We start from the raw sequence: 21,936 nt of genomic DNA, 5'->3' as shown, positions 1-21,936 counted from the left end.
TAATGGCTCAGCAACTTAATAGGATAGTAAATCTTTCACTATATTGTATAATGTTTTTGACACAAAGATCTGAGTGTTTCGTTTTTTAATAACATTAAAAGAAAACATTTGTGTCCAGAAACCAGAGTTTTCATTAAAAACCATATGCAAAATATAACTCAGTAGAAGTTATTTCAAGTATTTTTAACAGCAGTGACCTTTTTTGCATATTATACACAAATCATATCGTTAAATAATATCATATATATACATGTATATATACAATGTACATGCTAATAATATTAAAATATACAAGTACATTTTAATCATAGGAAACACATCCTATTGCAATTGAACAGGAATAGACAAAGTAAATATAATGGACGGGAGTTGAATGAGACAAATACAATTAGCACCATGTCATATAAATACTACATTGTTTTATTGCATGCATTATGTTTTAATTACACATATAAGAAAGAAAAAATATTGAACATCTTTATAGGTCTGAATACAAAAATCTATTGCCAGAAATTTTCTTTTTATAATATGCACTAATGCTAAATAGCAATATTTAAATATAGTATTTTTAAAGTAAATATGAGACATAAAAATGTTCCACTAAATGTCAGAACACTGAACAAATTAATATTATAAACTGGAAATTATTTTTTTTTCATGGTTTTGGTGATCACTCTATTTTCGCAGTCTTGAATATGTGATTGATACTCAAATCCAATTAAAATGATCTATGAAGAAAATATTCACAAATGTTTAATTTTCGCATTACAGGTCTTACTGCAAAAACAGAGCAATTAATCTGGCACGAAAATTTCATGGTTTAAAAAGGGCATATTTATCACAATACAAAATATCACTACTGGGATATGTAGTAATTCTATTTTGAAGAAAAACATCCCAGGTAGAATACAAATTATCTCCTTTACTTTTAGATGAAATGTGTTGTGCTTACAAGCCAGCAGATAGATATAAAACACCAAAAGTATGATAAATGGACTACAGATATTACAAAAATACAATTTCAAAACTTCTAACTTTCAGCAACAAATGTAAAAAGGTATTAAAAACCAGTCATATAACTTAGCATGTAATTGTTATCTCTAGTGACTTATATTATAAAATAATACAAGTAGAATAGATATATTCCACACCTAGACCAATTAACCTATAAGTCATCTTGTCAAATTATTTTCAAATTTACTTTAAAATAACTATATATCACGTTCAAAAGTGTCTTCAAAGGTATAATCAGACATGGTTTTATGGAACCAACTAAAAAATCAGAAGTGAACATACAGTAAAAAAAAGACTGTAATGGTATATTCCCGATTTGATAGAGTGGCATTCTGTTTTAAAACAGAAAAAAAAATCATGCTTGTGTAATTTATAAAATAATAATATATTGAGAGTCTGCCTACTTCCAGTTTGGCTGTATTTGGACATGCCATATAAACTCAAAATCAGGTTGACTCTAATAAAACTCAAATAAAATGTCAGAATTTCATAGAGTTAAAACTACCAATGCAAGGGGTGAAAGTCAATAAACTTAGATGTTGGTCATTTTGCCAGCTAAAATTTATACACAGGAAAAATTGCAACATATGTTTTTCATATGTTTTAAAAAACACATGAAAGGTATGTTTATCATATGTTTAGGACCACCATCTGGCATCAATAGCATATGAAAAACATGTTGCTGACTTACGAATGAATTCATGGAAAGCAATTAAATATGGTGTTTGTATGTTTTCAAAAGGATTTCACATATGAACAGAGTATGACTTTCATTTGATTTTCGAAAACATATAAGTTCATGTATTTTTAATAGCACAAAAAACATATTTTTACCATACCATCTCTAATTATATTTCCATATGTTTTAATACAAATGAAAACAGATGTTGCAATTTTTCCAGCATACATATCCATTAGATATTTCTGATTTTTATCACTGCCTTCAAAGTAGCCAATTCCTTTACTGACTAAAACTATAGAAGACATATTTCTATTGCATGAAATGCCACTTTCCATGCTTATATTTGTGGGTAGGTATAAAAAATTCTAATTAAAACACATCAAAGTAAGAAAATAATAATATTGTAATTATTGCATGCAAAGTGATTTCAAGGATGAAAGACAAGTCACGTGTATAAATATAGCACTAAATATAATATTTAACATACACATAATATCAATCTACAGAATAAATTGTTAATTGCAGATATGTCAATCATAAAAATAACAGCATACATATGATATATCACAACTCTTTAGTAACAAGCATAATTATTTTAGTTGTGCAATATGGAATGCAAAAGTGTGAAAAAGGGAAAAAAATATTGCACAACTTAATGATATCAATCTATAATAGAGGTACATTTATAATAGTAATACCTCACATTGTTTCAAGTCATGATGAACCTTTATCAAAAATTTTGTAATGGTTCAACCTCATTTCATAAAAAAAAAACCCTAAATATATTCCTAAAACTGAGACTCCATGGGAAGACTAATTAATGAAATATATACATCTTACTATGTTAACATGACATTCAAAATGAGGTGTGAAAAATAGTTTACAGAAAAAAATATAGTTTGATAGTTTAATACGTGTAAATCTTTTTGAAATCATTAAAATGTGGATGTTGGTCAAAAAGATAAATATCAATAGAACAAAATGAAACTATGAACTCCACTTCTGATATGAGAATATAAATAAAAATAAAATTAAAAGAACATTTAAAAATATCCTGATAATCTAGTCCTAAATATCCTTTCTGGCTAGCAGAGGTAGAATGGTTAGTACGAGTCTGTCCGTGTTGCTAAGGAGACCATAAACATCATCCAATAACAGGTCACTAACTTTGAACCCATTGACCTCTAATATCTCATCGCCAACTGACAATAACCCAGAGTATCTGTCAGTCTGTGTTCCTATAAATCTGGAGACAAATATTCCTGAAAAGGAAGAAGAACAGTGACACTTGTCTACAGAACATTTAAACAGCAATTATTAAGTTTTTCTAGATTCAAAATATATTTATACATAGAGAAAGAGACTACAAAAAATAAGTATCAGCTTTATGCAGAATTTTCTAACATTGTTTTAGTTTTACAAAACCTAAATTAGAGCTAAATTGGAAAACACTAAAAATTGAAAATGATGATTTTTCTTCCAACCCAGTGTTTTTCAGCACATTTTTCTAGTCAATTTCTTTCCACTTTGGCAAAATAAATGATTTTTCTTTGGAAATGATACATTTAAAAATATACTAAAAAAAAACATGAACAAAATAGAAACTTCTTAAATAAAATAATATTGGTGTTTTTAAACTAGAAACTCATGTGCACCTAAAAAAAATAATGAAAAAAACAAAAATTTAGCTGATATCAGAAACAAAGCCATGTTTATTGTAAAATCTTAATGTTGAAATAAGTTGTGAATGTCCCTATGTACAAAACATAGCCCATTTACCTTTATAATAATTACTTTGTAAAATCTGTTTTATTATATCTAAAAAAAAATCTGAGCACTACAGAGGAGTATTAACCAGAACTGTGGCTCATTAAGATTTACTCACATACCAATATTTCTGCCTGATACATAGAGGAGTAAAGAAAATATTCTCTTAAAAGTGTCATCAAATTATGAAAGGACAGCTTAAGCTATGGCTAAAAATTACCCAAATAAGAAAATTTATTTCCCAACTGGTAGTCAAAATTCTGATTATGTTGTTTCTGATTAATATTTCATGACTTTTTATTGTTATTCTCTGTAAAGATTAACATACAGATAGACTTCAACTAAAAAGTCAAGACTGTTGTCAAAATTTCCTTACTTAAAAACACTGATGCATATTTTCCCAATTAAAAAAAAGAATGGGGCAGTTTTGAAAAATAGCCAAAAATGTCACTGCAAAAGTATCAACCACAATATGTGTATACAATTTACCATGTTTAAACTGTGAATTGCCTCGTGAAATAAAGAAGTCAATAGCTTTATTCTGTGATTTTCGGATTTCCACGATTTGTGTTCCATCAGAATTTACACTACAGAGTCTACTTCCTGTGGTGTGCTCATTTCTGACAGAATCTATCGAGTGACAGGAACTCCATTTAGTGTGTAAATTTGATGATCCATTGGTCTCTAATTCAGGTGGCATTTCTCTGAAAGTAAAGAGACATCATAATGCCCAAACAATCAGATAGATTTTCTTAACCTTGTAAAATTAAGATCAGCATTCAATGTTTATTCAAAATTTTAAATAAAAGATACGTATTCTGTTAAAACAATGGAACTGCATGTTACTGCAGAATACTTTTTATAGCATGATATGGATCTGCCACTGCATAACAATGGGACTGCCTGTCACAGCAGAATACTTTCTAAAGTGTGATATGGATCTGCCACTGTATTAGTTATAACTAGTAAGTCTTTATTGATATTTTTAAATGCTATAACGAGCTTTTCAAGAAAAAGTTTACAAGAGAGTTTTTTGGCACCTATATTGAAATCTAAAGTGTGTTGATTATTTGCAACATATGCATATTATAAAACATAGGTACAATAAAACTACCCTTTCAGCGAACTAAACAATAATTTCTCAATAAGTTCTATATAATCAGTATATTATAGTATTTAAAAATATCATTAGATACATATGTATGTGATTATACCTGAATTCAGCATGACCTTTTCGTTTTGACCTTTTACGAAACAATCCTAGAAATCCCTTCTTCTTCTTTTTGTCCTTAACCTTGCCTTGACCTTCATCACCAATACTATCAATGCCTTTGTCCATACTAACTGCTTTACGTATGGCCTTGAACTTTTTCTTGGCTGAATCCTTGAATGTTCCCATTTTATCTGCCAAGGATTGTCTAGATGCACTCATTTCTTTGGACTTAACAAGATTTGAATCATTACAGCTATAAGAAAAATATTGAACTACATGTATATACAAATCAAGTCATTACAATATTCTTATACAGTTCAGCTTTATTTAGTGGAAGTCAAATATTACCATATAGTCAATGAATTCTTTTATGTCTCAATATTTCTAAGCAAGCATTTTTTTTATACTTTATAAAAGCTTTAAAATGTCTGATTCACAATACTCCTTCTTTAAACAAAGCAAACTAGAATGAGAAACAACCTACTTCAAACAGAGTTAAATTTTACATATAAATCCTTAAGTTGCATTATCTCCCTTTGGAGGTATCAAACATTAATTATATCCCTTCCAGCACATATGATCTATGGACTATCATCAACCCTGAGTGGTTAAAATTACAATAAATGTGGACAGATGAACGGAACAGCAGACAGACAGACAGGGTGAGTCCTATATACCTCCCGAATTTTGTTTTTGAGGGAAATAAAAAGTATTATTATGACAATGTATGATGATTTTTCTACAGACCTGTTGCTTGATTTCATTTGTTCCATATCATCCCCAACATCCCGGATGTCAACACATCTGCCGTGACCTCTTGATAAATCTGGTGTACTGGCAGATAGAATGCTGTGAATTTGTATCCCTTGTAAATTTTCTGAGAGTGGTCTCCCTTTAGCATTCTTTGACTTTTGACTTACATTGACTTCAGCATAAATGTGTGAAGCTGATCCTTCTACAATTAATAAAGTTATCTGTTTTTTTTTTAATTGTTCATTTATTTCATACCAATCAAATTAAAAAGACATTAATATTTTTTTCAGAATGATAAAGAAAATACATTGCAATAATTATTACATTATTATTTAGAAGATATTTTCATAGATGATAAATCTAAATTTTTTTTCAGATTATGTCCTGAACAGTAATAGAATAACAGATAACCAGTATGTTTGATACCTGTTGGCTGGTATTTTGTTTTCTATAAGAATTCACTTTGGTTATGAATGTACACGTTATTATCTGAACAGTAAAGAATGTCATTGACTTATAATATCTTTTTTAATTTCATTAACGCAGAAAAAAATTTGATTTTACTTTAAAAATTACCTTGTATCTTTTGTTCAGACCTATTTACTTTAAAAACATTATCAGATCTATCTGCAACCAGTTCTGATCCTTTATGAACTGTGTAGGTACTATTAGCACCATCATTAGGAACATCTTGGGCTTTATCATTAGTATCTTGTGATGACAATGAAGATACTGAGGATGATATTGAAACTTTAGCTAAAGCATCCTGCTGATTAGGATTCTTTATCGCACAAGCCTTGTGGGGCACATGATAAGCACAATTGATAGGTTTTCTTCCTTTCACATCTGAATAAAGCTGTTTAGTTATTTCAATTGGTTTAGTAGGTGTATGTGGCCTTCCTCCCTTTTTCCTATAGCGTCTCTCTTGATGATAGATATCTGAGGAAGAATTTGTTTGGGGAGCAGGATTTTGTCTCCCACAATGATCTTTGTCAATAACAACACGTTTTGCGGAAAAGCTGTCTGAATCACTCTCTATCAATTCATTCACATCTAGGCCTTGTTTATCTATATGTAAAACAGCTGACTCATATGGAGTCAAACCCCCCCTTTTATTGTGTGCACCATTATAACTTTGGCTTGAACTACTGTCTGATTCATATCTTCTATCATGGAGTTGTTTATAAGATTTACAAAACCTACTTTCCTCTAAATTTACCACTCTACCTTTATCCTTGTTCATTTGACTAGATGAAATATTTTCTGAGTTCAAACCTGACTTTGAACTGTGATGCTTTTGAGGTCTTTGTTTAGGCTTAAACATTTCATCTTCTTCTGAGTCACTATCTTTAGACTTGAAGTAGATGTTTTGCATACTACTATGTGTTGAAGTATGAGAATATGGCACACATTCCTTCTGTGAATTGGGTCTTAAGTCTGGCATTGATGTCCCATGTCCTAATTCTACATCAAGACAACTTTCCTCCAATGATGGATTGTAACACCCCTTTTTAGTTTTAAAATATTTCTTCAAGTGCATTTTTTTCATTGTATTTTTGGCAGTAAATGGATTGCTTTGGCACACAATACTGTTGCTTGAATTTGAGTTATTGCCATTTACTGCCAGTTGAGTAGAGGCAGGACTAAGAGAAGATTGCCCAGAGTTTGATGAAGAAGTTCTTGACACAGGTTGTCTCCCTTGAGATGAAATTTCCAAGCTTGGAGCTAAATTTGGTTGTGACTTTGACAAAGATTTTGTTTGCTGTAAATCTAAAGCACCATCTGATATAAAATCTTTTTCCTGTCTAACAACTTGCATTCTGGAAGACATTTTTGGTTTTAAATCTTCAAAATTCCCATTTTGACCTGAATAGTTTTCATCAGTATTGCCATTTTGTGGGGATATCCTGAAGGTTGATGATAAATTTGGTTGTGAACAATAAAAGCTAGAGTATTTTCCTTGGTGGTTTATTGTTGTCTCTGACCTATTATATCTTTCTCTACCAGCCATATCCACACTATTTTTGTCAGTTAATATAAGAACTTCTTCATTCTTTCTAGGTGAACACAGAATGGATACATGATTATTACTTCTTGCCTGGCTGTTAGATTTGACCTTCTCATCTTTAGCTGTGGTACTTGACCTCTTTACCACAAATTGAGTAGGAGATCTCCTTTTTCTATAAATTTCCATCACCTTTTTCTCCTCTTTTGTCACAGCAGGTATACCAAGTCGTGGATCTGTATCGTCTACCTCATCTTCAAAATGAACTCTGCTGTTCAGGTGTCGTAAAGGATATTGGTGAATATCAGCAGCCATCTGTGCTGTAACTATCTCTTGTGCAATGGAGTCTTCTTCATCTGTTGGGTGACTGAGAACAAAGAAAAATCATTTTAATTGGGTTCTTACCTTTCATGGTTGAATAGTTGTACTATATACTCTTCATATATACTACTAATCTGAACTAGCAGTTTTTCTTAAAAGCAACTTTTTTTAAGATCATGTCTCAAAAACTGATTGCTTTCCAACATTTACTTCCAGGAGGTCCCCACTTAACTGATTCATTAATTCCCTAAATACTCACTTAACTGATTAAAAAATTAGAAGTAGGTGCTCACTTAACTAATTCATTCACTTCAAGGGGTGCTCACTGAACTGATTCATTCACCTCCAGGGGGTGCTCACCTAACTGATTCATTAATTTCCAGGGGGTGCTCACTTAACTGATTCATTCACTTCAAGGGGGTGCTCACTTAACTGATTCATTCACCTCCAGGGGGTGCTCATTTAATTGATTCATTCACCTCCAGGGGGTGCTCACTTAACTGATTCGTTAACTTCAAGGGGGTGCTCACCTAACTGATTCATTAATGTCAACAGATGTTGATTTATAAGTGCTCTAGTACATCTACTGTAACTTATTTTCAATTGCCTTTTTCAATGCTAAGGGATGTCTAACTTTTATTAATGTTTTTTTTTGTAAATATCAAGTAGCAGTCTTTATAATAGTTGGGGCAAGTGTGAACACAATATTAATTTTTGACACACTTAGACATACAGATTTACAGTTCACCTTTGACACAATATAGCACAAAATTGGACCAAAAATAAAAAGTTGATTTTTTTTAGGTGTGGCCAAATTTTGTACCCCTTTAACTCCAAAACAATTAAAGACACGCCTACCCTGCCAAAAGGTTTCAAAACAGAATTTCAAAAGAAACAGATTGACATCTGAATAATGGAAATCAAAGGTTAACTTTCCTCTTAATTCTACTGATAACACCTATTTCTCACTTGGGGAGTGGGGGTGGCAAAAAACTATAGGGCCCTCTGCCATGTCCCTTGAAATAATGTGTTAAACTTTTAAACAGAGTGGATAAATTTTACTCAATTTTTCATAAATAAATTAAGTTTAATGGATGGCAAGGAGGATAATAGAATTACTGACGCTTTTTCATTACAAAACCCAGTTATTAATGGAGTTATAATGTCAAATTATATTGTGTGTACGGGGGGAATAAATTGTGTAGCATACAGTGTGAAACATATTTACAAAAAATCTGTTAACCATACAATGATCGTGATGGAAAACATATGAAAGAAATGTACCATCAACAATGTGAAACCAAGGGGCCACATATATTTATACCAGTTTTCAACCCTTCCATTCATTGAACATAGTAGCTTACCCCATGCCCCCCTTAAAAAAATATGTATTGGCATACGTTTATGTTATGAGTAACCCTATTTAAAAAAAAAATTTGGATGCTGTAACAACATTAGCAAGTAAAAAATAACTTTATAGATTATTGTTTCTATGCAATTTTCAATTATTTCTTTTAATTTGATAACGAGTGGTTTGTAAATCCAATTATTTTGGGCACATACTACAACAAACTTAATATTTTTATCAGAGTTGTCCTGTTTTAAGATTTTTAAGGATAAAATATCTAGGTTGTCAATGCATGTTTCCACCACAGAAATACAATAGCAATAAAATCAGTTAATTTTCCATTGCCGATTCCAAGCGGGGTGCACCCAACCTTTTGATTGGAAAATTTGTCATTTGCATGTGTAAAATTGACAAAAATGGTACATAATGTCCTAGCATCTCCTTTACCTGAGGTACCCTGGCTGGCACCCCTCCTTTTCCTGAGGTACCCTAGCTGACACCCCTCCTTTTCCTGACGTACCCTGGCTGGCACCCCTCCTTTTCAAAGTGTCTGGAACCGACCCTGTTTTCACTACTTCAATCAAATTCACAATTTTTTGCAGAGATCTTAATCAAATTACCATATATTTAACTAGATCAAATGAAAAAAATTATATTTTAAAAATTTTTAAGTAAATCAAACCAGAGACCTATAATTAAAAAGATAAGAAATTGTTAATTTGCCAATTCATTGATAAAATTATCATGTGGCGGAGAACAAGATTCCCTGACCTTTCCACTTATCTATTTAACTTATTTTTCCCCTTTTGATGAAATGATCTAAAATAAATTTTAGCAGACACCCAAAAGATGTTAAAATAGGAAACTAAAGATTTTATTCAGTTATCTTTAAAAACAATAAGTTGTGATAGGTTAATGTGAAATTAACGAATTTAATTTTGAATTGTTTCCATTTCTGTAAATATCAGGGGTAGGTAACTTGTTTTCAATCAGAGTTAGAAATAGTAGTCTGCCTGTCTGAGCCCGCGACTGGCTATTTTTTGGCAGGGCAGGCTAATTTTAGCAAAAAATTATAGAGCCATATAGTAAATATATAGAAAACTTGTATTCAGGACTGGCTAGAATTTGAGTGAGTTTCCTACCCTGTTTCAATATTTATTTTTTGTTTGTTTTCAATATTCGCAATACTTTTTTGTTACATGTATGATCATCTAAAGTCAAGTTGTCATTGTCGATTAAGTAAGTACGAGATTTCATTCCCCGCTGCATGTTAATGTGTGATTTCAGTTAGTTGCAAATCTCTTTAATTACAGGTCTATGATCAAGCATACCCCTTAATCAATTACATCGATTCTTAACTACTTAATCAACCATGACACACCAGATATTTTTATCTTATGGCTAACAACCTTAAAATTTCAAATGCCATTTTTCCATGCTTAGTTCCTTAAAGTAGGGAGGAAAGCTACCTTTGATTTTAATTGTCACCACCACAGTACCTTAAAGTCTACCATAAAAACAATTTATATAATGTATAAAATAATGAAAAGTACTCTGTTTAAATGTCTATAAAGTTCAGAAATACCTAAAGTTCAAGTTCAAGGCAATACTGTGATCAGCCTTCATTGGCCCTGACCTCTGAAATTGTCTGTTTATTGGAGAGAATTCAACTTCAGACCTGAAACAAGAAATTTAAAATACTCTGTAAAAATATTAAAATATGTGAACTACAATTCCATATTTGCATGCCATATTGTTATATTTACAACTAAATAACATTGAGATGGAAACCATCTCTAAGGACACTGCCAAAGCCTAAATAAAGTGAAATATGAACATTTTGGAGAAAAAAAATTAAAACTGATCTACACTGTACACTAATGCCAAATATCAAAAGCCTATAGCAAAAGACAAAAAAGTTACAGCCTACATCCAAATCTGTATTGCAAAATCATTAATTTGACTTTGATGTCAAACTTCAAGGTCAAAGTTTATCAATCATGGTAGGCGACACATCATCCTGAGCTGATCTACCCTCATGTCAAATATCAAAAGACTACACTAGACACTACTTGTTACAGATGGATGCAAGGACAGATTACTATAGGGCATTAAGCCACATAGTAACTGGACCCCAATAAAACTTGTAGCAATATGGTATAATCTCATTAAGCTGTTGGACTATTAATAATTTCTATTATACATAACACTGTAAAAATAACTCATTTTAACACCTAAACAAATACTAACTAAAAACATGAAGTATCTCATTAGTCTTCAAATCAATTGATTACAAAAAGTACAATTATTAACTTAATATACCTTGATGAAACAGTGGTAGTGTATGGAGGGGGAGGACAAAAGACTCTTTTATCACTAACTAATGCTGGTATTATACCAGAGTCAACATCAGAATCTGAAAAAAAAATCATATATGAAAGATAGTTTTAGCAATAGAAGGATTCTTGGTTTTTATCCTGAAACCAAAACTTTTAATTTTTGTATTTTTTTCCTTCTCCTACCTAGCATTCCACAGCTTCACTATTCTATTGATTTTAGTGTTTCTAGAAAATCTAAAAAATTGTGAATTTATATATTTACAGAAAATATAACTTTCATTCATTGTTCATTTTCAAGGGATGTTCATTACTGTCTAGGAACAATGGCAAACAGACACATATCAACCATGTCAATTCAATGGTTTCAAAGGATGATAGTTCTTCTAAAGGTTTTACTGTTTATCATGTTAACACATCAACTGTACTAACAATCAACACAAGAAGATAGACATCACACATACAGGAAGATAAACACCATACACGTAGGTTGTCATGACAATTCATATAGACAGATAAAAGAGTTTATCTCTCCTGGTGATACCTTGACCTCGTGTTACCTTAAGTTCATTTGAAGATACATCTCTAGGTTTTATTGTGAGATTGTTATTGTTAATGATGAAAATGGAAATGTATCCTTTTTTTGTGCCTACATGTATGGTGTCTATTTCCAACATGTATGATATCTATCTTCCTACATGTATGATGTCTATCTTCCCACATGTATGGTGTCTATTTCCAACATGTATGAGGTCTATCTTCCCACATGTACATGTATGGTGACCATTTCCCTACATGCATGGTGTCTATCTTCCTACATGTATTGTGACTATTTCCAAAATGTATGATATCTGTCTTCCTACATGTATGTACATATATGGTGACTATTTCCCTACATGTATGGTGTCTATCTTCCTACATATATGGTGACCATTTCTCCACATAACACAAGAAAAGGTATGGTGTATATGTGAAAGAGACAAAAATTCCACCATGATAAAGGGTGAAGATACCCACACATATTAACACTTTCTACAGGTATGGTGTCTATCTTCTGACATGTATGCAGGGTAGGAAACTCACTCAATTTTCAGCCAATCCTGAATACAATTTTTCAATATACAACATGTATTTACTGTATGGCTATATAAATTTTTGCTCTCTGATGTATGGTGACTTATTCCTATGTGTATCTTCCTTAGTTTAAACATATTTATTTGAGTATATAAGCACAAGCAAATACAGTATTCACATTTACATACAAAACTCAAGGTAGGATTCAGAAAGAAGCTAGATAGCGTATACAAAGTTCCATGTCCTTAAGAGTAAATTTGCAAGAATATTCTTATAAATATTATGCATGTGGAATGATTTTCTTACCTGACTAGTAAATACATGTACATGTAAAACAAATGAATAGAAAAAAATGGAATTACAAAAACAGTGAAGAGATGCAGTACATTGAAGTCAAGCATTTATAAACCTTTTACTTTTGATAAAAAACTTCTGAACTTTAAATGTACCAATAAAGTAAAGATTTGGGTATCTTCTTCCTATGTGTATGGTGTACATGTATATCTTCCTACATATATGGTGTCTATCTTTCTACATGTATGGTGTCTATCTTCCTACATGTATGTTGTCTATCTTGCCACATGTATGTTGTCTATCTTTCTATATGCCTGGTGACTGTGTTGATTGTTAGTACACTGCAGCCAGCCTAAATCAGTTCTTTTTTAACATAGTTTCTTACTTTTTGTGTGTTTTTGTTAAGACATTAGTTGATTTTAAACAGGTTAGAAACACATTTAAACTGATACAAAGTGAGATAAAAGAATGTACTGTTTGACCAGGTTTGGATATATTTAGGGTTTTGTTTAGATAGGTTCCACTGTGACTGACAAAGTTCTCAATGTCCTAAAACACCAGAACATGTTCCATGATATATTCAAAATGATTTTAGTTTTATGTGCTATGAGTACTACACTTTAAGTAGCTTGAATGCAGTAATTTTTTTTTAAAGGGATTAGAAGTATAAACGAGGGTAAATCCCCAGACAAAACAAAATGCATACCTTTACAATACTAAAGTAACAAGAACATACAGAGAAATGAATGTCATGAACCTCACTATTTCAATTCAAATTTAATGTAAAAAGTAAGATTAATTTATCTATATCTTCTCCATTTATTTATTTTTCAAAATTTTCCAAGGTACATGTATACAAATTTCATTTGTTGTGTAATTGCACATTTAACAATGACAAATAAAAGTTTTTAAGGTAGATTATATCTACTAAAGAATTCTTCAGAAAACTCAATTTTTATTGTGACACTGACATTTCAGAGCAATGGTCCGTTAAATATCTCCTATTGAGGACAAAATCACTGTCGTACAAAATATTCAATGTGTTGATTCAAATCGTATGTAACGTTGATTTAATCTTAACGGCTAATTTAAATTACTGGCATAAGTTCAATTTATAAGTGATCAGTTATGTACATATTGTACTTCATAATTCTACAAGACTAATCCTACCACTCAACCTTGGTGACCTTAACTGGACTACACTTCTCCATATTTCTTCATTGGCATTTGCAAAATTAAACTGACAGAAATGTTAGTCTTATGTGGTTCATTTTTCCATAGTGGTTCCATTGATTTTCTAAAAAAACTTTCTAGTTCTCAGCTTCAGAAGCTATTATGGACAATAAGAAGTTTTCCCCATTTTATGATACATTAGTGATTTTTCTAATTCTGGTGAATAAATGGACTCTGATTTATTTTGAAGGTCTGATGTACAAAAAATGTATCTAGGGTAATTTTTCTTGAATTTTGAAAGCAATAGTCACTTTCGCATGGGAAAAGTGATGTTATTTTTCAAGGACACTATTTTCAGATACAATGTATTATAGTACAGTACTGTTCACCACAACAGAACACAGATTATAATTCAAAGATTTTTTCAATGTCAGAGAGCCATTTCATCATCAACAACTTTTCACAAAACAGAAAACAACCTGCCATATAAAACCTTCCCTATAGTAAAGCATTCCACAGGTAACACAAAATGGGAACTCTATTATGCTGATTTTACATTCTTACTTTTTTAATGAATGAGAAAAACATTAAACATAACTGTATATAAGTGACTCATTGGTCATACAATGTATTTTTAAATTAACCAATCTTGCTGGGGTCAAAAAGCCAAATGATTAAAATCTGATCTGAAACTAATTGAATTTTAAATGAGGACATAAGATTCTATACAAATGACACATACAGGCATTATTCTAATGAGTGAATTCTACCTTTACATACATATATCTAATTAAAACCATTCATACAACCACATCAAAGACTCTAACTCTAAAACAATGCGTGCAAAATGTGACTATTACGTAAACATACATATATGAGTGAATTCACAAGACAACCAATAGCAATAAAAAATAAATTGGTCTTAAACGGTGGAACGAAAAAAAGGAAGCCTCCGAGTGTCATTCAAGTACATTATGATAGACCTCACACCAAAATATCAACCAAGATTCTACAGATGGACAATGTAATCTCACTGAAGTCAGATAATTATATAAAGTATCACTTAGGAAAAGATCTTCAAAATAAAATTATCTTCCTTGAAAAGATAAAAAAATGGCTTCTAATATAAATCATATGAATTTATAAATATTTCATGAGCCACCATAAGCAAATCAATAATTCCTCTACATGTCAGGTGCATGTATATACGAAACTATAAAAAAAATCTGCAAAAAGAATTCAAATGTGCTTGCAACCAAACTTTCTGACAAATCACTTTCTAAATTACAAAAACTTAATAAAACCTAAATCTGCTGTTTAGTCAGATATTACTATCTGATTTGTTGACATGATAGCCTGTGTCTTTAAAAGATTACAATAAGTAGACCTTCATTTGATGTATTTTACCCCCAAAAGTAATATAAGAGGAATAAACATTGTATGTTTGTGTTCCCAGTCTTATCATGTTTATTAAACACCCAGAGATATACCTAAAGTCATGAATATCTCTATTGATTTATACCTATCATTAAACCTTTATGTTAGTAGAAGATGATCAAAATATTTAACTTTATGACTTATTGCACTTATTGTGTACCCGTTAATATAATGGCAATATCAAATTCATATCAAATATTCATTTTGTTCTGGTTTATAAAAGACTTAATAAAGATATGAAATTCCTTATCTAGATAAGATAGAACATGTTTTAGTATTGCTTTTATTTTTTACCAGTATATTTTTTTAACTGAGCAAGACTGAAAATTAGTGGCAAAAGGCCAAGCTAAAAATTCTTAAGTTTTGAAACAAAGTACATTGTACATGTACATGTATCTAACATTGCTGAGAGTGCCAGTTAGAAAAATCTCAGACTCCAAAGGGTTTGTTTTTATTGTTTTGATTGCGATAGTATTTGACAAGTATATCTCCTGTGGACCAGATAAAGAAATTCCAATGGCTAAAATTAGAATATTCCTATCTCAAACATCTCTTACTTCCAATGGAGACTTTCAAGCTTTAAAAGACACATGTAACGCATGACAGATTTGGCAAAAGTTTGTAAGATAAAAGAGAAAAAACAAAGTAATGCCATAAAATCAGCTTCAAAATGAATGAGTCTTAACTTCTGAATAAACATGACATTTAATGTGTCAGATCTAGGGTCGTCCCCAAAGCTAATTGCATGACATTTATCATGATCATACACTACCATCAACCAGAAATTTTAATTTCTCCACTCCCCTCAGTGGAGTCACTCATGTTCTCCACTGTGACTCCACCAAAGTAAAAACTGGGATAAAATTACTCCATTTCCATACTTTTCAATATTTATTTCTGTCAATTACTAAAATATTATTGAACTAGTAGAACCATTAAATATACTTTAGTACTGACAGTAGTGTACATGCCATGCCTGCTAATTTCCTAGTCATCAATTTATTACAATATATTGAGAATGGATATGGTGAATGTCAAAGAGAAAACAACCCCACTGGGATGAAAAATGTCAGATCAGGGCCATCCATCGGTCTCAAATGACGATATGTACTAATTTATCCTCTGTACTCTGTATCTACATATTCTTGATGTACATGTCTCCATAATCTCATCTTTGTCATTCCACTAATGGTCTATTAAGTTAGTGTGTCAACCAAAGAGTCAGTTTTAGGTTATAAGTGTAAAAACTGTCATGAGATACAATGTTACAGTGAGTTTTTCTATTGTCCTGTTAGAACTCACAATCAATTTTACATTTACAACTTCTTGTGAAGCTAGAAACCATATAAGAAATCCCAAAAAACATTCAGATGGAAAAACAAAATAGGAGGTGCACAATGGCATCATGTGAAAAAAAATGTGTGAAAGTTTCTTCAAATTCTATTCATCAGTTTAGAGAAGTTGTGGAGATCTGGAAGGACAGCATGATCACTCTATGCCCCTGTTTGAAAAGTAAGGTGTATAATAAATTACAGACCCCTAACACTATATACATTTAACATTACCTTTGTGTACAACACCTTTTCTGACCAGTATCTTCCCATATTTCTTATTTCTAGTGTCTGTACCATTAGGTAAGTCGTCATGTAGACCTAAGCAACTTCCAGAGGTGGTATAAACAGGTCTATCACCAGAGCTAGCAGATTGGACTGATGAGGTATCGACATCTATTGCACTATCTGGAGGAGATTCAGGACTCTGAACTCTCCAGTTAGAAGATCTAAAAGAATGCTTTATGTTATAATTATGGTCTACATTTCGTTGTCTATTTAATGCCTGTAACATTTGTTCTCGATGTTCAAGCTCCTTTTCTAAAACACTCAAAGGATCCTGATCTGATATATTTGAACTAATACTGTGTCTCTTCATCCTATGTTCCAAGTCACTGGCAAGCTTCGATCGATGATATTTTCTGTGTTGCAATAAACGCTTTAAAGTTTCTGATGTGGCATGAAGTCTGTTACTTGTAACAATATCAGACATAATGGAAGGTGTAGGACTCACTAAAGCCTCATCTTCAAGTCCACTTCCTGCTCCTAACATTTCCTCTGCTTCCTTTTCCCACTTTGTGGAAGGTCTTTCAGAGTAAATACTGCTTGCATCATCTATTGATGACTGATCATCTTCAAAATGTACACGTAGCCCTGATGAGCTGAAAAGTCGCCGGGATGGACGTCCAGTTTTAAAATTAGACAGTCTATTTAAGAATGCCTGTGGATACTTTTTGTACAAACTTTCAAAAAAATCTGATTGGCTTGAGGTTGAAGCTGACCTTGGAAGACCTGTGGAAATAAGTTCACTTGAGGACAATCTTCTAGATTGGGTACCAGAACTCTGAAAAAAAGATTTCAGTTATCCATATATTCTGTACTTGAAATTTTTATATGAATAAAAAGCTATTTCAACACTAAAATACTGATAATTTAATAAATTCAGCATTCTAGTACATGATTAAGTCATAAATGCTAAACACTTTTAACATCAGTTACATTCCTACATGTATGTACACGTGTTTTGTATTCTTATTAATACATCTTGTGCATGTACATGCATTTTAGGTTTTTATTTAATCATTTATATAATACCATACAAACTTTGTGAGAACAGTGTACAAGGTGTTTTGGGTAGCAGATCAATACAAAGTTTCATTTCTTACCATGGATTTAATACACTACAATGTGTATCATCTCCTCACCAAGATGTGCTCTACTTTTGATCTTCATAACAATGGTTGCTTACAAAGAATCTCTTAAGATGTAACAAAAGGAAAGTTCAAAAGTCAAAGCAACAGATTATTTTATCAGTGTAATAAATTATTAATCAATAATATTCTAATACAGCTTTCTCATCAGCTATTGATTCTACAGCATGGATGATTATCTCCTTTTGTTTTTTTTTTACTGCAACATGTTGTTCTATGTAATTCAATATTCTTTCACCCACGTAAAGGCTTACATCAAAATTCCATTTGTATTGTGTAATCTTCTAGGCAAAAGATTATGATTATTTACAGTTGGAAAATACATGTACATGTATTAATTTTAAAGAGAATGTGAAGAATATAAATCATTGATATTAATCAGTGTAATTTTGAATAGAAACACCACATCACTGTCCTTTCCTTCAAAATTCTCAATGACTAGCCCAAATAATAGAGGACTGAATAGGGTTCAACTAGCCTGAAACAAGAAATGTACACATCATTTCACTAACCCAAACCAATTTTTACTAGGCCTGGGCTTTGAGCTAGTGGCTAAAGGTGAGCACTGACATCCTGCACTTTGACTACCAATTGAGAAATTATTAGGGATTATTTTGAGCCTTTTTTTCACAAATTGGGGACATTCAACCTGGAAATAATTAAGCAAACAATATTACTAGCTAGCTGTTCAAATCATACAGTGTCATAGTTCTATTACTGTACATTTTTTTTTTACTTTTGTTGTCAGGGCCTTTCAGAGCTTACTTAAAGGTGTGCTTACAGTTGTTGAAGACTAAATGTTTCTGACTGTATTAACTATTTTGTTATATCCTAAAGAAACTCAAAACCCCCTCCAATAAATTGAACAAGGTTATTTATGTGTCCAGACCAACATGTACAGTAATTTGCCCATGCAAATATATCAATCAAGAAAGTAAAATCATAGGATATAATACATTTGTACAAAAATGTAGTATATTGTTGTAAACAAAAATTCCATGTGTATACATGTGCAACACAGTATAATTTATATCTCTTAGAATCTAAGTGAAAATTTACATACATGTACATGTACACTTTAAAATTGTATTGAATTTGCAGAAAATCAAACAAAATCCAGAATGTAGCACAGAAAACTGAAGTAAAAACTTTACATGTACCACACAGAAAGCTGAAGAAAATACTTTCACACGTACCACACAGAAAACTGAAGGAAATACTTTACACGTACCACACAGAAATTTATATAAAATACATTTATATACATCTGTATCTCGGAAGTGTGTGTACAGTGTAACTTTGTAGCTATTCCCTTTATTTACTGTATGAAAATATACTATCTAAACAATTAAGAAACAAATCATTCATTTACTTTAGTCTGAAATTTATTATGCATGTTAAGAAAAGTGCACTTCGGTTATTGAGAACCAAAAAGTTCATGTATTTCAGTCCATTTTTTTTTTCAGACAACAGGCTGTTTTTAGTAATCCAAAAAATTCATTGGGAGTTTCACATATAAGCATGTTTTGGAAAAAAAATTACTAAGAGAACTTCATCCTTTTTAAATGTGATAGTTTTACATATATACACATGTACAACAGTAACCAACCTCAGCCAAGAAACATGGATAAGGGAATAAGAAAATCAAACAGTTGGGACATCCAATGAATAATTGAATGTCTGGAATGAACACCTACAATGTAGGGTTAATATAGAGAACAAACCTATGGTATAATAAACTTAAAAATTAAAATAATGCACAAATGTGCATGTACATGTACATGTATCTTGTTATGCAAGTACCTTTGTATCTTTTAGAACATTTAACTTTACATTATGAAAAAAACTTACAATTTAATTTTTAATGAAAATAACATAACATATACATTTTCAAATGGTACCAGTACATGCCATAATGTTTTCCAATATACAAATGTGTACACATTGGAACCTCCATCTTGAAATACAAAAAAATACCAGTTTTATATATTGTAAATATGCTGTACACGTGTTTCAAGGAGTAACCTCTCATCAGCAGCATTAAAATCAAATATGTAGGAAGATCATAATCAAAATATTAGTTGTATACAAGAAGTACTCATAACCAAATCTATCGAAAGAGGAAGCCAAATCCATCACTGAAAGGTTCTACCATATGCAATACAAAGAATGACACCTTGGTGTTTTACGTATTTTTAAATTTGGAATACTGCAAGATTTCATAAAAAAGGGTAGATAGAATTATTATTCAGGGTTAAAAACAGGTATGCCCGTCACAAATAATGGCAAAAAGTATACTTTTAAGTTCATTTAAAAATAATTACAAATGTATGTCAGAATGTGAAATTTAAATGCCCATTGAAAAAATGTTATTTATCCTGTTGACTTTATATCCAGAAATTCTTTCAATGTATCAATAAGCAATATTTTTTCAATGTATTACTGAATTGTTTCTGATTGGAATAAAGATCAAAGGGTCTAAATGATACTTTGGATAAATATCCAACAGAATCTGTATATATTTTTATAATCTGAGTTTTAAAGATATGGACTTATTATAACAATAATGTGTTAGAAATAAATACATTTGGGTACCAGTATGTACAATGTACATGAATATGCATCATTAAACTAAGTTAAAGTGTACATGAAATACCAAATATCTTCAGAAATCAATTCATGCCATGCAAGTGTATTTATGTACATGCATAAAATTCAGTTTGAACTTCAGTCATGTTTATAAGCATCTTGGTTGGTTGATTTTCTTTTGGGAAAGATAGGCTATTTTTGTATAGAAAAACTGGCACTGTGACATCATTAATATCAATTTGACTGCAGTCCATAATCTTAATGTGGACTGGAATCTATCATAAGAATTGTTTTAAATTTTTGACTAAGTTATAGCTGCATAACTTATTTTGGGACAGTTTACACATGCTCATAAACAAATTCAGAGTTCAAGTGTTAACTGCCCAAAAATTGAAATTTCACATAAACTGGTCAAAAATTAAAAACAATCCATAGATAAAAAAATAAAATCCTTCCAATACATGATCCACAGTGTACAAAAATGTAGACATTTCTTTTCTGCTTTGTTAAAATTTAGTAAGCTTTTAATATGCATAAGCAGATTTAGTGGTAAAAGTGTGTCTTAGTAACACAAACCAGTATTCATATTAAGTAAAAATGACAGACATACAAATGTACATGTACAGATGTATATGTACACAGTTGTTACATACCCTATAAGAACCAAATTCCACTGGCATCATGACACTTTTAGAAATAATCTCACTATTTGTATGTTCAGATTTAGATTTTGATCCTGAATGAATAATTTTATTTTTATCTCTCCAAAAGAATTTGGGTTCTGATGTCAAAAACCTATTGCATGCATTTCTTTTAGTCAAGCATTTTTTGTCATCCTGAAGTATATCAGTAAGGTTACATTCCTCTCTTAACCGTGAAATTTGATCTTGTTCCTGATGGGATTCGTTCCTTTCTTGATAATCATTATCAATTTTCTCCCTATCTCTATGAGACAGGTGGTCAGGTGTCTCAATTTTAAACATTTCACAGCAAGAAACGTTGTTTTATCTATCCTGGTTCCATTTTATATTTAATTTCGACTATCAATCTGAACCAAACAGACATTTCATTATTGATTACTCTGTTCATTCAAGATTTCCAATTTCTAACTTTTTAAATCCTCGCACCTGTTACCTCTTCTAAAGAGCTTTGTGTAGTTACCGTACTAC

At 31.2% G+C, this 21,936-nt stretch overlaps 1 protein-coding gene across 2 annotated transcripts; it reads right to left on the bottom strand.

The window, feature by feature from the left end:
* Positions 1-402: 402 nt before the first annotated feature.
* LOC148610964 (uncharacterized) lies at positions 403-21,908 on the bottom strand. Of its 2 annotated transcripts, none has more exons than XM_088590925.1 (9): positions 21,421-21,908; positions 16,983-17,811; positions 11,426-11,519; positions 10,689-10,781; positions 6,006-7,801; positions 5,424-5,631; positions 4,678-4,929; positions 3,953-4,167; positions 403-2,958 (listed from the first exon to the last, which is right to left on the bottom strand). In XM_088590925.1, exons 1-9 carry the CDS (start codon positions 21,748-21,750, stop codon positions 2,765-2,767), a joined length of 4,011 nt encoding a protein of 1,336 aa, XP_088447051.1. In that variant the 5' UTR covers positions 21,751-21,908; the 3' UTR covers positions 403-2,764. The 2 variants fall into 2 exon arrangements, with proteins under 2 accessions (XP_088447051.1, XP_088447052.1); XM_088590926.1 differs by lacking the exon at positions 21,421-21,908 and adding an exon at positions 18,134-18,216.
* Positions 21,909-21,936: the final 28 nt, after the last annotated feature.

Source organism: Perna viridis, chromosome 7, assembly GCF_037379345.1.
Source record: "Perna viridis isolate PV_CMFRI_1.1 ecotype Kerala chromosome 7, ASM3737934v1, whole genome shotgun sequence".
In the NCBI taxonomy this organism is placed as follows: Eukaryota; Metazoa; Mollusca; class Bivalvia; order Mytilida; family Mytilidae; genus Perna; species Perna viridis.
This window is presented reverse-complemented; position numbering and strand designations above follow the sequence as displayed.